The 14,569-nt window shown below is 36.5% G+C and overlaps 1 protein-coding gene across 5 annotated transcripts in view; it reads right to left on the reverse strand.

The window, feature by feature from the left end:
* Positions 1 to 1,133: 1,133 nt before the first annotated feature.
* Positions 1,134 to 14,569, reverse strand: part of LOC126354048 (dentin matrix acidic phosphoprotein 1-like) — a 172,753-nt gene continuing 159,317 nt past the window's right edge. For 2 of the 5 annotated variants that reach the window (XM_050003396.1, XM_050003395.1), the window contains one exon: positions 1,159 to 2,106. In XM_050003396.1, coding sequence (XP_049859353.1) covers positions 1,507 to 2,106 — 600 coding nt within the window. In that variant the 3' untranslated portion in view covers positions 1,159 to 1,506. Of the gene's footprint in view, positions 2,107 to 14,569 lie in introns of all 5 variants that reach the window. The other 3 variants (XM_050003398.1, XM_050003397.1, XM_050003394.1) reach the window with 2 other exon arrangements.

Below are 14,569 nucleotides of genomic sequence, written 5' to 3' on the forward strand. Positions count from 1 at the left end.
TTCAGAGGCTTCAGATTCGGGTAAACTAACCATTTTACATATAATATCAACATTAACATTGGTGTATATCTGATATTGGCAATGCACTCTGGAAACAAACCACACAAAGAACTATGAAATTACAATGAAATCCAGATGGTTAGCTGCTTACAGGCGTTGGCAAATATCTATGGGGACAGCTGAAAATGTGTGCCCCGACCAGGACTCGAACCCGGAATCTCCTCTTTATATGGCAGACACTCTATCCGACTGAGCTACTGAGGACACAGAGGATACTGTGACTGCAGGGACTTATCTCTGGCATGCTCCCGTGAGACCCACATTTTCAACTTACTGTCCACACACTACATTTTTAGTGCCCCTGCCCACTCATTACTGGCTGCAGTCAATCTACCAGTTCCTGTGGAGTTTGAGCAATGTGAGTGCATCCACACTGAAGAAGATCAATGGACAGTAAGCCTTATTTATATGAAGATGGTGTCTCTTCTTTCAGACATGTCCAAAAGAAAAGATACCATCTTCATACACAAAGAACTGTCTAATTGCTGTGAAATACTGGATAAATTGTGTGCCCTGTGTCTGTCAACTTCTCTTTCATCATTGTGAGAAGGGCAGACATGATACCCCATATGACCAATGTATATGAGCTGCTGAGGATGTCATAGCGTTGGTTAAAAATTAACACTGAATGATAAACTATTTTGTTACATTCATACAGTTTTGGAGGAACTGAACATAGACATAGCTTCAATATAACCACTGTTACTAGCTTCAATATAACAGGGGATGATTTCTTAAATAAAAAGGGAAAACAAAAGAAAAGTGTACTACCAGTGCTGTGGCACCAAGTATTCACTACAACTTTGACCCCATCACTAAAGCTGCACAAATGAGTATCATGTGGAGCAGAAATATGCTAAAGCATAACATATAATTTAATACTTCAGACTGCTGTCTGATAAATAAATGAATTAATTCAAAATCATCGGTCATACAGAGTATTATTCTTCATTATCTAGGAGCAGAGTGTCTGTGCAGTGGAAAAGAAGTAGCCCTTCAGAACTTTGAACATGTTACATTGGAGAATCCTTTAAACCAACAGTATATGTGACATCTCCAATAAAACACAGGCGTATGAACATGCATTAACTCCACATATAATGTCACCATAGTCATTTTGAAAATTTATTTATTGATGCATGTTGACATTAAATACATGACAAAAATGATTTAAAAACTGTACATACATGCCTATACAACGAAGCAGAAAATTAGCATTTACTTTTTTTGCACAATTTGTACAGCAACACAACCAATGTCAAACTCAAAATTTATCATTATTACTTCAAAACGACTTCTGTATCCACCTCATTGTTCTTGTAGTATTCTTTCGCACACTACCTTGAGTGCTTTAATGTTGTTGAATGTCTTCATAAATATTTAAAAACACACACTTATTGAGAAAGTACAGTAGACATTTAACACCAAAATATTGTAATATGAAATTCACATATAGTGCCCATCAGATTCATCATCTGTGCTAGAAAAATATTTGTCCATTGTTTTACTTGTGGGGAGATGTTTCAGTTCAGAATCTTTCATGCTTTCAGATATACTGTGGCTATTATCATCTCCCACACTTTGTTCATTTACCTTTCCAGCTGGGTACTGTGATGGACTTTCATCTGATGAAAAGTGAAGATTGTAGTTCAGTTTTCTTTGAATCTTGTATTTGCTCTTAGCTCTTAGGTTCTTATAGTGAACTTGTCTCAGGAGTTCAACAAATAATTTTGCCTCCTCCATTCTAACGTTATGAAGTTTTTCTGAAAGACTGCTCTCTGAATCATTAACATCAGAGCTGCTCTTAAATTTTCGAACACTTTCTCTGCTGGCAAAACGCTGGAACCTCTCAGAATGTGAATATGGTGCAAAATAAGTAGGATCCTTACCACCACTTGCATCCCCTTCAGTCAGAGGATGACTTCTGTCTTTCATGTGGTATCCTAAGTTATCTTCTGCATTGGAGTAGCTAATATTGTGATCGTTTGTATTATCTGGAACCCAATCAGTAGTCCCATATCTGTTCTTGAAACTATCTTGTGATTCCTAAAAAAATTCAGAAGTTTCAGAATCAGTGTGCCAATATTAAAAGAATTATAAGTGAAAATTATTGGATTAGAAAAACATGCAAATCTAAATCACAAGGAAATAAAAATAAGATTTCAAGGATGAAATTAACAATTTATAAAAGGACTGATCACTGTTTTTTAAATGTTATGTGCAAGGTAACAAGAGCCACCCATCCCCTTTCCCACCCTTACTGACACACATAAAATCCAAGATGGCAAAGGATCAGAAGTAGAGGTTTAGGCCAGGATGCACACAGAAGGTGGAGATTGTAATGAGACATCCTTCTCTAGCATTACTTTTCCTCAACAGTAGCTGTCGATACCAGTATCATTTTCCAAATTTTGGACAGGTCAATATTATCTCAGTTGCTTTCCTGAAAACTTTCATATAATTTTATACACAGTATATTAAAAACAAAGATTCCAAGACTTACCAAGCGGGAAAGTGCCGGTAGACAGGCACAATAAAATAACACACACACACAAAATTTCTAGCTTTCGCAACCAACGGTTGCTTCTTCAGGAAAGAGGGAAGGAGAGGGAAAGATGAAAGGATGTGGGTTTTAAGGGAGAGGGTAAGGAGTCATTCCAATCCCGGGAGCGGAAAGACTTACCTTAGGGGGAAAAAGGATAGGTATATACTCGCGTGCACACACACACACACACACACACACACACATATCCATCCATACATATACAGACACAAGCAGACACATTTAACTAGCCTGCATTCGCCAAGGCAGATCGAAAACCGCCTAAAAACCGTCTACAGAATGGCCGGTCCACTGGACCTCAATACAAGTCCACTGAGCAACTGGTGCTCCTTCCCAGTCCAGAAACCCATCTGTTAGACCGCATGGCTAACTGGGTGGGCAAATATAACATACTGTGTATAAATTAATGAGGTAAATAAAATAGAAAGAAACTTGCACATGGGAAAAATATATTAAAAACAAAGATTCCAAGACTTACCAAGCGGGAAAGCACCGGTAGACAGGTACAATAAAATAACACACAAACACACACACACAAAATTTCTTTCTTTCGCAACCAAAGTTTGCTTCTTCAGTAAAGAGGGAAGGAGAGGGAAAGATGAAAGGATGTGGGTTTTAAGGGAGAGGGTAAGGAGTCATTCCAATCCCGGGAGCAGAAAGACTTACCTTAGGGGGAAAAAAGGATAGGTATATACTCGCACGCACGTGTGTGCAGAAATTGTTTTATTTCATCGATTTTTGAAATTTATGAACTAATAAATTTTCAATCACATGCAGCAAAGCTGCAGGCTGCCCAACAAAGGATCTTAATACCAAAAGTGATTATGCATTACCAATAATGATGGAATGTATCTAATGAAAGTGAGAAGCACTTTGCAACAATAACCAGCAACATCAAAAAGGAAAGATAAGTACAAACTATTAGTGAAGTTAATTTGTTTATGTACTATTGTGGTTGCTAACAAAATGAATGGGGATGAAAGGAAAAGTGAGGTAGAAATGGAAGCTGCAGGATCCAGTCAGGACATGTTTGAGCCAAGTGAAATTGTAGACAGTAAAGAAACTGTACAGACTAATGTCTTACAGTTAATTTTGGCAAAATTGGAGGAAATGAAGACAGATAACAATAGTAGCTAATGAAAGGCTAAATAATTTGCAAACTTCACTACAAGGACAATTAAATTACTTGAAAACTGAAAACAATAGTAAAATGGACAGGGTACAAAATCAGATAGGTCATCTTCGTAATCAAGTTTCAGAGTTAAAAAATGGGTTGTCAGAGGAGTTAAAAAGTGTGAATGAAAAAGTCAATGTTTTAGGAAACAGATTTATTGTTATAGAAAGTGAGTTTGTAACTGAGTCAGCAAAACATATAAAGAATGTTGACAAGTCTTAGTTGCACAGGAGGCCACAGCTGAAAAACTGCGTGAGTTGGGAGCTACCACCTGATAATGCCATCAATTTAAACCAAAAAGTTTTAAATCTAGAAAACAATATGCAAAATAATGTAACTGTATTAGATCAAAAGATTTCAGCACTTCAGGAAAGTTATATTCACAAAAATCTGTGTGCAAACAATGGTATTGCATGGTCCAACACTCATATCAAATGTTTTCCATCAGATAATTTACATCCAGTGGATTTTCTGCAGTACTACAGGGATAGCTTTGTGTCAGGCATGAATGACAATCAAAGCATGAACTCTATTAAAAGATTTCTTGAAGGCAAAGCTCTGTCATAGGTAAATTTAAATTTAAATCACTGGGAAACATATCAGAGTTTCGAGAAAGGTTTTTTAAAATAGTTTTGGTCAGAAGCAGAACAGGGGAGAATCTAAGTGAATTTTTGATAGTCTTAATTATATGAACAGGGAATGCACTTTGAAAGAGTTTTGTAAAAACCAACTTAAAAAATTAGCACATCTTGACAAACCACTGGGTGAAATGACCTTGATTGATGCACTTAAAAGGAGATTACCAGAAAGATTGTAGTGGGATTTGGTACACAGACCTGACAATTGTCTTGAACAGTTTTTATGATATTGACAGTATTAAAATTGTAAGTCCAAAAATGGCTAAATTGAGTTATGATGCTCAGCAGAATTGTTGCCTCCATACTTATCCCCTGTATAAGTATCGTATCTCTAGCGGCGCAACTTAAGCGTCAATAGCAATCTTCAGAATAACATAAGTCAGCTAAGGGGCTCTTTCACCAATGATAATGATAGCAAGTTAAGTTACGATGTTTTCCCTGGGGGAATTGTAGCGGAACAAATATCATAAGTGTAGTCACAATGTTTGTACAGGGAATTTTTACTTGTAGATGCATGCGATGTTTTCACTTGCCCATTAAGTTGGTAGCATTGCCGTCCCAGGTTGTTTGTAGCCAACAATAAGTATGTATCCAGAATGAAATTTTCACTCTGCAGCAGCGTGTGTGCTGATATGAAACTTCCTGGCAGAAGTGAAGCTGTGAGGACGGGGCGTGAGTCGTGCTTGGGTAGCTCATTTGGTAGAGCACTTGCCCGCGAAAGGCAAAGGTCCAGAGTTTGAGTCTCGGTCTGGCACACAGTTTTAATCGGCCAGGAAGTTTCAATAAGTATGTACATTGTAGATGTGGTCATCAGTACGAGTTTAACCAGTTATTTTGCTTAGCACATTAATTGATAAACATCTGTGTGAATGGGTTCCAAGTGTGCTGATTTTGTAATTGGTGTCATTTATTACGTTTTTGGATAATTATGTACTCAAGTAGAGCATTAAAAATAATGGACATGGTTCTCAACCCAATGAAAGATGATGAACGTAAGTACTCATTTTCTTTTACTGTCACAATGATAAAGAACGTAATTTCGTATATACAATTGAAAACCTGAAAAAAAAAACCGAAATTCTATACACAACAAAAATAATTACGATTTCTCATTTTATATACAAATTAAGAATATTTTTCATAAATTTTTGGCTGCAGTTCTATTTAGCGCTACAAATAATTTGTGTTATCGCAGTAATAATTATTGTTAGACGCCATTTGCGTTTTTCTACAGGAGACAGAAATGCAAATACAAGGGAACCACTTCTCACTGATGCTGGGTGCTCTAGTTTGTGGTTTTCTAATGTTCGTCCCAATAATGGCACAACTGAAGTGATGACAACAGGAAATAGTTCAAAATGAATTGATACATCGTGTTTGGATAATAGTGATGACTCTGTTGCTGATCCTGACTTCGATGCCACAACAGCTGATCACTCATCAAGCAGCAGTGGCGAGAAGGAACAAAAGACAAAAAAAGTTCAATGGGAAACATAACAAAGACCAAGGTAAACAATAAAGGTTTCTGTAGCATAGCACATTTAGCAAAATAATATAATATAGGCAATATATTTTAAAATTACACATTTTTATTGCAGGCGAGATCTCCTTACAAACTACTGGGCAACGCTTAAATCTTTCTCCACCTATATCCACAGTGGAACATAATACAACTATTTCCTCACCAAACACTGTTAGCATATGACGATGTGAAAATAAGAATAAAAAGACCCGTAAAAGGAGTAGGAACTCAGCCTCATGGATAGTAAATAGAGCAAAAGAATCTCTCAACAGAGGTTTTGCACACATTGGTCGAAAAGGTGCCCAAATAAAAGCAAGAGTAATGAAGCCTGGATGTGATCCTAACTTCTGCTGACTAAAATGTCATAACAAGTTAAGGCAGGATATTTTTGAACAGTTCTGGCAGATGGGGGATCAGAGCAGACAACGAGAGTTCATCTGTCAACACGTGAAAAATGTAAGCAGGAAACAGATTCAAAATGTGGCAGAATCAAAAAGACAATTTTCAAGACAGTATTTTCTAACAGTCAATGGGAATATCATTAAGGTGTGTCAGAAAATGTTTCTGCACACTCTCTCTATTACAGATAGGTGGGTGAGAACTGCCATGCAAAAACTGAGAACAAATGGAATTCTGTCACCTGAAATGAGAGGAAAGCATTCCAGAAGGGGAAATACAATAGGGCCTCAAATAAAGGAGTCAGTGTGAGAGCATATGAACAGCTTTCCTTGTGTAGAGTGACATTACACAAGAAAAGAAACAAGCAGAAAATGCCTTGATGCAGAACTGAGCATTGCAAAAATGCACAGACTGCACCAGGAATGGACCAAGGAAATAATATATGCCTCCATATATCCTGCCACATTAAGGCAATACAATGATATATTCAACCAAGAATATAATTTGTCATTCTTTTGGCCTAAAAAGGATAAGTGTGAACTATGTGAGCTTTACGATAGTTCCTCTGGAGAGCAGAAAGCAAAGTTGGAATACAAATACATGTCTCACATTGCCAGTAAAACTATTGTCAGGGATCTGAAAGAAAAAGACTAAATGAGTTCAATCATGGACAAGTCCATTATTAGTGCATGTTTTGATCTGCAGAAAGTGTTGGCTACTCCTCAGTCTGATGTGAGCCTTTACTACTACAAACGGAAATATTCCACTTACAATTTTACAGTGTACAACATGGGAAACAAGGAAGGGCATTGCTATGTTTGGAATGAGGCCATTGCCTGCCATGGCCCAAATGAAATAGCTAGCTGTCTTTACCATTTCTTGCAGATGAAAGCTTGCAAAGGTGGAAAAGGTTCAACCTGTACTCTGATAGCTGTGGAGGCCAAAATAGGAACAGATTCCTATTTTGTATGTTCATCATTGCTTCTGTTAAGTTTGGAATTTCAGTCACACATCGCTTTCTAGAACGGGGTCACTCCCAGAATCAAGGTGACTCAATGCACACTCTGATCGAAAGAAGAATCAATCAGTGTACGTTCTGGATCAATGGGTCACTTTAATTAGAATGAGTAAGGTCATTGGAAAGCCATACACAGTTAATGAAATGAATCAGGACTTAATTTACGACTTCAAGAAAGTAGTGCAGAAGCAACAGTGGATGTATGACACTAATCAAAATAAGGTAATATGGAGTAAAGTATGGGAAATTGCTGTCTTTGAAGGCCAACCATATGATGTGTACTTTAAGTACACTTACTAGGAAGAAGCAAAGTGTATTGTTGTCCAGAAGCATTCTAGAGGACAACAGTTATCACCTGCGACATCCTTGAACAGCCATATCATGGAATCTTACCGATCAGTGAACTGAAGTAGAAGGATCTCTTGTCCTTATGTGACAGAAAGTGCATCCCAATTGTTTATCATTCATTTTATCAAAGGCTGGTTTCAACACAAACTGGTACACCAGAACAACATGACAATGATGTGTCAAGTGCAGATGATGATGCTATTATCAAAAGTGCTCAAAAAAATTTTAATAACTTGTTTAGTCAGTTTTTGTTATCATAAAGCAATTGTAATGCAACTTAGATAGAAATATTATGTATATTTTTCCAGAGAAAAACATCGTAAGTCAGAAAACTATACTTTTGGAAAAGGGTGGAGCACATTAGTATAGTACATTTAAATCTCTTCATTTATAGCTGTTTACCTGTGAAGTTTCATTACAATTTAAATAAATTCTGATTTACACTGTTTAAATACTTAAACTTTCTTTTGCTTCTCCTGTAAAATTGACAATTTTGAGTTACGATGTTAATACTTGGGCCTGTCGATATATTGACAGGCTGCATAGGACAGTACAAAGAAGTATGTAGCATAATAATAGGAATGATAGAAATCACAATGGGAGTAATCACAGAAACAGAGAAAATGGTAACTCCCATTAGGATCAAAGTGACAATAGAGAGAGAAATTCTAAACAGCAGCAGGACAGGAAAACTAATTTCTGTATTTTAAACTGTGGGAAAAGTTGTAACTATTTGCACAACATTGTGAACCAAGTAGTCAATAATTATTGTTATAATGAATGACATTTTCACTCTTTTGTGTTTGAGTTTTACTGACAGCTAATGGTGGACATTCATACTAGAGAACAGACAGGTACTAGTCACGTGCCATTAGAAAGCTGAACAAACATTAGATCAAAGCAGTTACACAATGCATCTGTTTTACAAATGTCTTTGATTCCAATGGGATTTTAGATGTGCATGATATGTAGTATATGATTTTAGGTTTGGTGCATAAGACAGTTTTAAGTCGTGACAGATATATGAACAATAGGACAACAGGCTGCTACAAAAATTCGTATGGATGACCTACAGCCTTATGTAGACTGACAGAGTGCCAAACAACTGGCCAGGAGTACATTGGATGGGAGTGATCTATGAAGTGTTCTCTGTTACCTATGACGGAATGTGATAAGATCTCAAATGAGTAAATGGTCAAGCTGTCCAAGTCCAGTGTTTTGATAAAAGAGAATACCTCAATGCTTTTCTGTGGCAGACTACTTGCAGCGTGGAAGTATTGTAGAATGTGGAGCATAAAATCTGTTTCTATATCTAGGTAGAGAACAACTCCAGTTTGTGTACGCATTGATGAGACCCTTAGAATATTTTGTTAGAGACTGCCAATCACTACAGATTCATCATTATTAGTACCAAGGAGCAGAAGAGGGGCATTCATTGTTAAGGTAAAGGCTGCAATTGAAGTGTAAGCACTGTTAGTAGTAGCTGATACTTTCAAACTGACTGAGGACTCTTTTTGGAAGTAATGAATAGGTAGAGTATAACACTGATAAATATGGTAGGTGGAATACAAGAGTTGTAGATGAAGTGTATTTGTGAAAATGTTTTATGTTTTAGAGCTAGAAAAAGGAGGTGTCATCCCCTGAATGTGGATAAGAAAAATATCAGTACTAAATGTGATGTTCATAGGAGAATTCAGAGTTTGGATTAATGGTGTACCATCTGATGATCACTGTTATTTAATTAAAGTTTCTCCATTGCTGAAAGTCATATAATCCCACTATTGCCTGGAAATTCCTATAGGCATAAGTTGTCATGTAATAAGACAACTCTTCTGACTACAGTTTCTAAAAACTGCTAGTAGACTATTGCAACCAAATCATGAAGTCTTTATTTATCATCCATTTTATCATGTACAATGATATAGGACTTGTCATATGTTAACACCAAAAAAACTTAAATAATAGTGTCTGTATATAACACATGCAGATAATTAAGTATATACACAAAAGCAAATCATGCAGATACATATAAAATCATACAGATAACCCAGTACATAAACCAAACAAATTTTAAGTTTACCATATATCCAGTGATACCTGGCTATGTTAAACTTAAGTTATGGATTCATATCCAGTGACACCTTCAATTATAAGTATTTTCTTAATCTCATTTTTTAGTATTTGTAACTTTGTTACCTTTTTAACTCTTAAGGGTAGAGCACTGAAAAGAATTTTTAGGCAATACATTATGATTTTTTGGTTCAGGGCTTCGTTATGTACTTCTCTAGCTCTACATCTACCTCTACATCTATATTTTGCAAACCACCATGAAGTTCACGGCAGAGGGTACATCCCGTTGTACCAGTTATTAGGGTTCCTTTCTGTTCCACTCACATATGGAGCACAGAAAAAATTATTTTCAATGCTGTAATTACTGTAATCTTATCCTCATGATCACTATGTGAGAAATACATAAAGGGCTGTAGTGTAATCCTAGAGTCATCATTTAAAGCCGGCTCTTGAAACTCTGTTAGTAGTCTTTCTTGGGATAGTTTACATGTATCTTCAAGAGCCTGTCAGTTCAGTTCTTTCAGTATCTCAGTGATACTCTCCCATGACTGAAACAAATCTGTCACCATTCATGCTGCTTTTTTCTGTAAACATTCAATATCCCCTGTTAGTCTTATCTGGTATGTGACCCAATCAACTGAGCAATAATGTAGAACTGTTTGCACGTGTGGTTTGTAAGCAATCTCCTTTGTAGACTGACTGCACTTCCCCTGTATTCTACCAGCACATTCCCAGTATTCTATCAATAAACTGAAGTCTACCACCTGCCTTACCCATGAGTGAGCCTACGTATTCATTTCATTTCATATCCATACAAAATGTTATACCCAGGTTTTTATATGAGTTGGCCAATTCCAACAGTAACTCACTGATGTTATAGTCATAGGATACTACATTTTGTTTCTTTCTTTGTGAAGCTTAAAATTTTACATTTCTGAACATTTAGAGTACTTTGTCAATCTCTGCACCACCCCAAAATCTTATCGAGGCCTGACTGAATATTTAGGCAGCTTTTCTCAGATAGTACTTCATTATAGATACTGCATCATATGTGAAAAGTCTGATTTTACTATTAATATTGTTTGCAAGCCTATTAATATACAGAATGAACAGCAAGGACCCCAACACACTTCCCTGCCCTTCTACATCTGATGGTGACACTGCATCTAAGATAACATGCTGTGTCCTCCCTAACAAAAAGTCCTCAATCCCGTCACAAATTTCACTTAATACCCTATATGATCATACTTTTGACAGTCAGCATAGGTGTGGTCAAATGCTTTTCAGAAATCGAGAAATCTGCAGTGTTTTTGGAATCCATGACAACCATTCTGTTTGAGATACCTATTATTTTTGAACTCAGAATGTGTACTAAGATTCTAAAACAAATCCATGTCAAAGATATTGGACGGTAGTTATGTGAATCACTTCTACTACCCTCCTTGTAGATAGATGTTTCCATACTTTTTCCCAAGGACTGGGCATGATTTTTTGTTTGAGGTATCTACATTAGATTGTAGTTAGAAGAGGGGCTAACTCAGCCACAAATTCAGTAAAGAACCTGATAGGGATTCCATTGGGGCCTGGAGCTTTGTTCAGTTCAAACAATTTCAGCTGTTTCTCAAAAACTCTGACATTAATAATTATTTCAGTCATATTTTCAATGGTGCAAGGATTACAGTGGGTCAATTCTCCTGAGTTTTCCTTTGTAAAGGAACATTTAAAAATAGAGTTAAGCATTTCAGCTTTTACTTTGCTATCTCCAGTTTCAGTTCCTGTCTCATTCACCAGGGGTTGTATACTAACTTCAGTGCCACTAATGGCCTTTACATATGATCAGAATTTCTTCAGGTTTCGTGAAATATTATTTGACAGTATTCTGCTCTGGTAGTCACTGAAGACTTCTCACATTGGTCTCTTAAAAAGCCAAACATGCTTCATTCAGCATCTCTCTATCTATTGCCCTATGCTTTGTTTTCCATATACTATGCAGTAATCTCTGTTTCTTTAGAAGTTTCTTTACAGTGACTGTATACTATGGGGGGGGGGGGGGGGCATAGCATTGTGAAGTCTTCTTCTTGGAACAAATCTATCCAGTTTATGGTCAATTATTCTTTTAAACTTGATCCATAGCTCCTCTACATTCTCCTGTCCTGTGCTGAAAGTTTCAGGTTCCTCGTTAATAATATACAGTCCAAATCACAGTTTGGGTTCCTTAGGGGTTCTGGCACAGAGAAGGCTATTTACATGTACAGTGAAAATGTACTTAATTCATTAGATAACAAATTAGAGGCAACTGGCATTTGCTGCAGCCTGTCAAAAGCCTTTGACTGTGGGAATCATAGCACTCTCTTAAGTAAATTAGAATATTACAGTGACACTGACAGTGCTGTGAAATTGTTCGAGTCTAACTAACAGAAAACAAAGGTTGTCACTGAAAAATACCTATGGAGTAAGCAATCAGTCTTCATCTGATTGAAAATTAATTACTTGTGGTGTTCCTCAAGGTTCCATCTTGGGTTAATTGATTTTCATTGTGCACATTAATGACCTCTTGACTGTTACATTGCAATAACTAGAAATTCAATAACAGCCTTAGAAATAACTGCAAAAATTCACTGTATGCAGTTTAGAACTTCTAAGAGATTTCCTTTCAGCATGTGTTGACATATAAGACATACAAATTGAAGACTTTGACAGTGTTAAATCTCTGGGATTACAACTCAATAATAAATTTAGTTGGGAAGGGCATACGACAGAATTGCTGATCACCACCTAAAAAAATTTGCATTGGCAGCGTGAATGATTTCAGATGTAGAAGATACAAAATTTGCATACTTTGCTTACTTTCATTCTCTTGTGTCATATGCAAAACATGTAATAAGACTTATTTGTCATGTAAATTGAAGAATACCATGTAGAGACCTGCTCAAGGAACTTGATATTCTAACCACTACTTCTCAACATATTTATTCCTTAATGAAATTGATTATAAGTAATATGTCTCTATCTCCAACCATTATTTCAATACAGCATATCAATACCAGGAATAAGGACAATCTACATTAAGCCCTAAAATCACTACCTTGATCCAAAAAGTGGCCCAATATTCAGAAACACATATTTTCAATAAATTGCCAGCAGCCATTAAAAACTTGGTTTCAGATAATGCACAGTTTTATCAGAATTTGAAAGACTTTTTGATAGGCAACTATTTCTGCTCTATAGATGAACATCTTAACAGGGACTGTTAGACCAGCTTCAGTAAAAAGATCTGTTAGATTTTAGGTTTGACTACACTTGGTCACAATTATCGAGATATGGCATATTGTGTATGATAAATTTATTAAATTTCCTAACTACATTTCATTCCGACAGTGCATTAATCCCATAAATACTAACAGTTGCACTTTACTGTAATGTATTCACATATTTTGACAATCTTCTGATAAATGATCAGGGTAGTGAGCATTGTTATATTCAAATATTTTATGTTTTTCATGTCATACTTTCTTACCTGTCCCACACCGAAGAGAATCACTCATTTTTTGGGTGTACGGAACGAAAACTGAATCTAATCTGAGATATGTCACTGCAGACTTATTATCTAGTTTAGTAAACATGTGTATCTCTCTGCTTGTTTTAGTTGTCCTTTGTACTTTGGTACTCATTCCTGCCACAACTTTGTCATGGTCACTGATACCAGTTTCAATGTGGATATTCTCAAAGAGGTCAGGTTTATTTGTTGCCATTAGATATATTTACATCATGAGAGGGGTTCCAAACTATCTGTTCTAGTTAGGTTTTAGGGAAGGCATTCGGTACTGTTTCACAGGATGTCTTTCCATGCCCACCTCTAACAAAACTGTAATTTTCCCAATTGATTGTTGGATGATTAAAGTTTCCACCAATAATTTTAGTTTCATTGGGAAACTTAAATGTTCAAGTGAACTGTGGTTTTCTCTCTGGCTTTTAGTTACATAAGTAAAAGAGTCTGGTGGACAATAGAAGGAAACAAATATCATTTTATACCTAGAACTGATACTGAGTCTTGCCCAAACAACCTCACCTGCAGCTTCAGTTTCTATCCCGGTAAATTTAAGTTTCTTGTCTACTGTGACAAATACATTACCTCCATTTTCCATTTTTCAATATGCAGTTACATTTCCCCCCAAAATCTCATTGCTATCAATTTCAGGTTTCAACCAGCTTTCTGTACCATGTATTAAGTGAGCTTCACCGCTTTTCAGGAGTGCTTTGAACTCTGGCACTTTGTCACGAATGATTTAGCACTTAGCCATTAGGATTTGAATATCAGTTACCTGAGTAGCATCCTCTGATGTATGGTGCACATCTGACCCTACAGTTCTAAACCCTATGGCGCAGGTCCAGGAAGTCACAGCCTAACTTGTCACAGAACTTTCGCAGTCTTTGCTGCAGACCTTCTACTCAACTCAGAGCCAAGGGATATGATCAGTAGTGCGGAAAATGCTGCAAATTGTGAACTTCATTGAAACTCCATGCACAAGTCTGGTCTTCTCAACATGTTCTGACACCCACTGGAATAGCCTTTAACTCCCTGTATATTACCCCTTCCACCTTCAGAATTTGAAAGAGAGCATTCCAGTCAACATTGTCAAAAGCTTTCTCTAAGTCTAGAAATGCTATAAACATAGGTTTATCTTTCCTTAACCAATCTGCTAAGATAAATTATAAAGTCAGTATTGCCTCATGTGTGCCTACATTTCTACAGAATGCAAATTGATCTTCCCCGAGG

The sequence above is a fragment of the Schistocerca gregaria genome, chromosome 3 (assembly GCF_023897955.1).
Source record: "Schistocerca gregaria isolate iqSchGreg1 chromosome 3, iqSchGreg1.2, whole genome shotgun sequence".
NCBI classification, from domain to species: domain Eukaryota; kingdom Metazoa; phylum Arthropoda; class Insecta; order Orthoptera; family Acrididae; genus Schistocerca; species Schistocerca gregaria.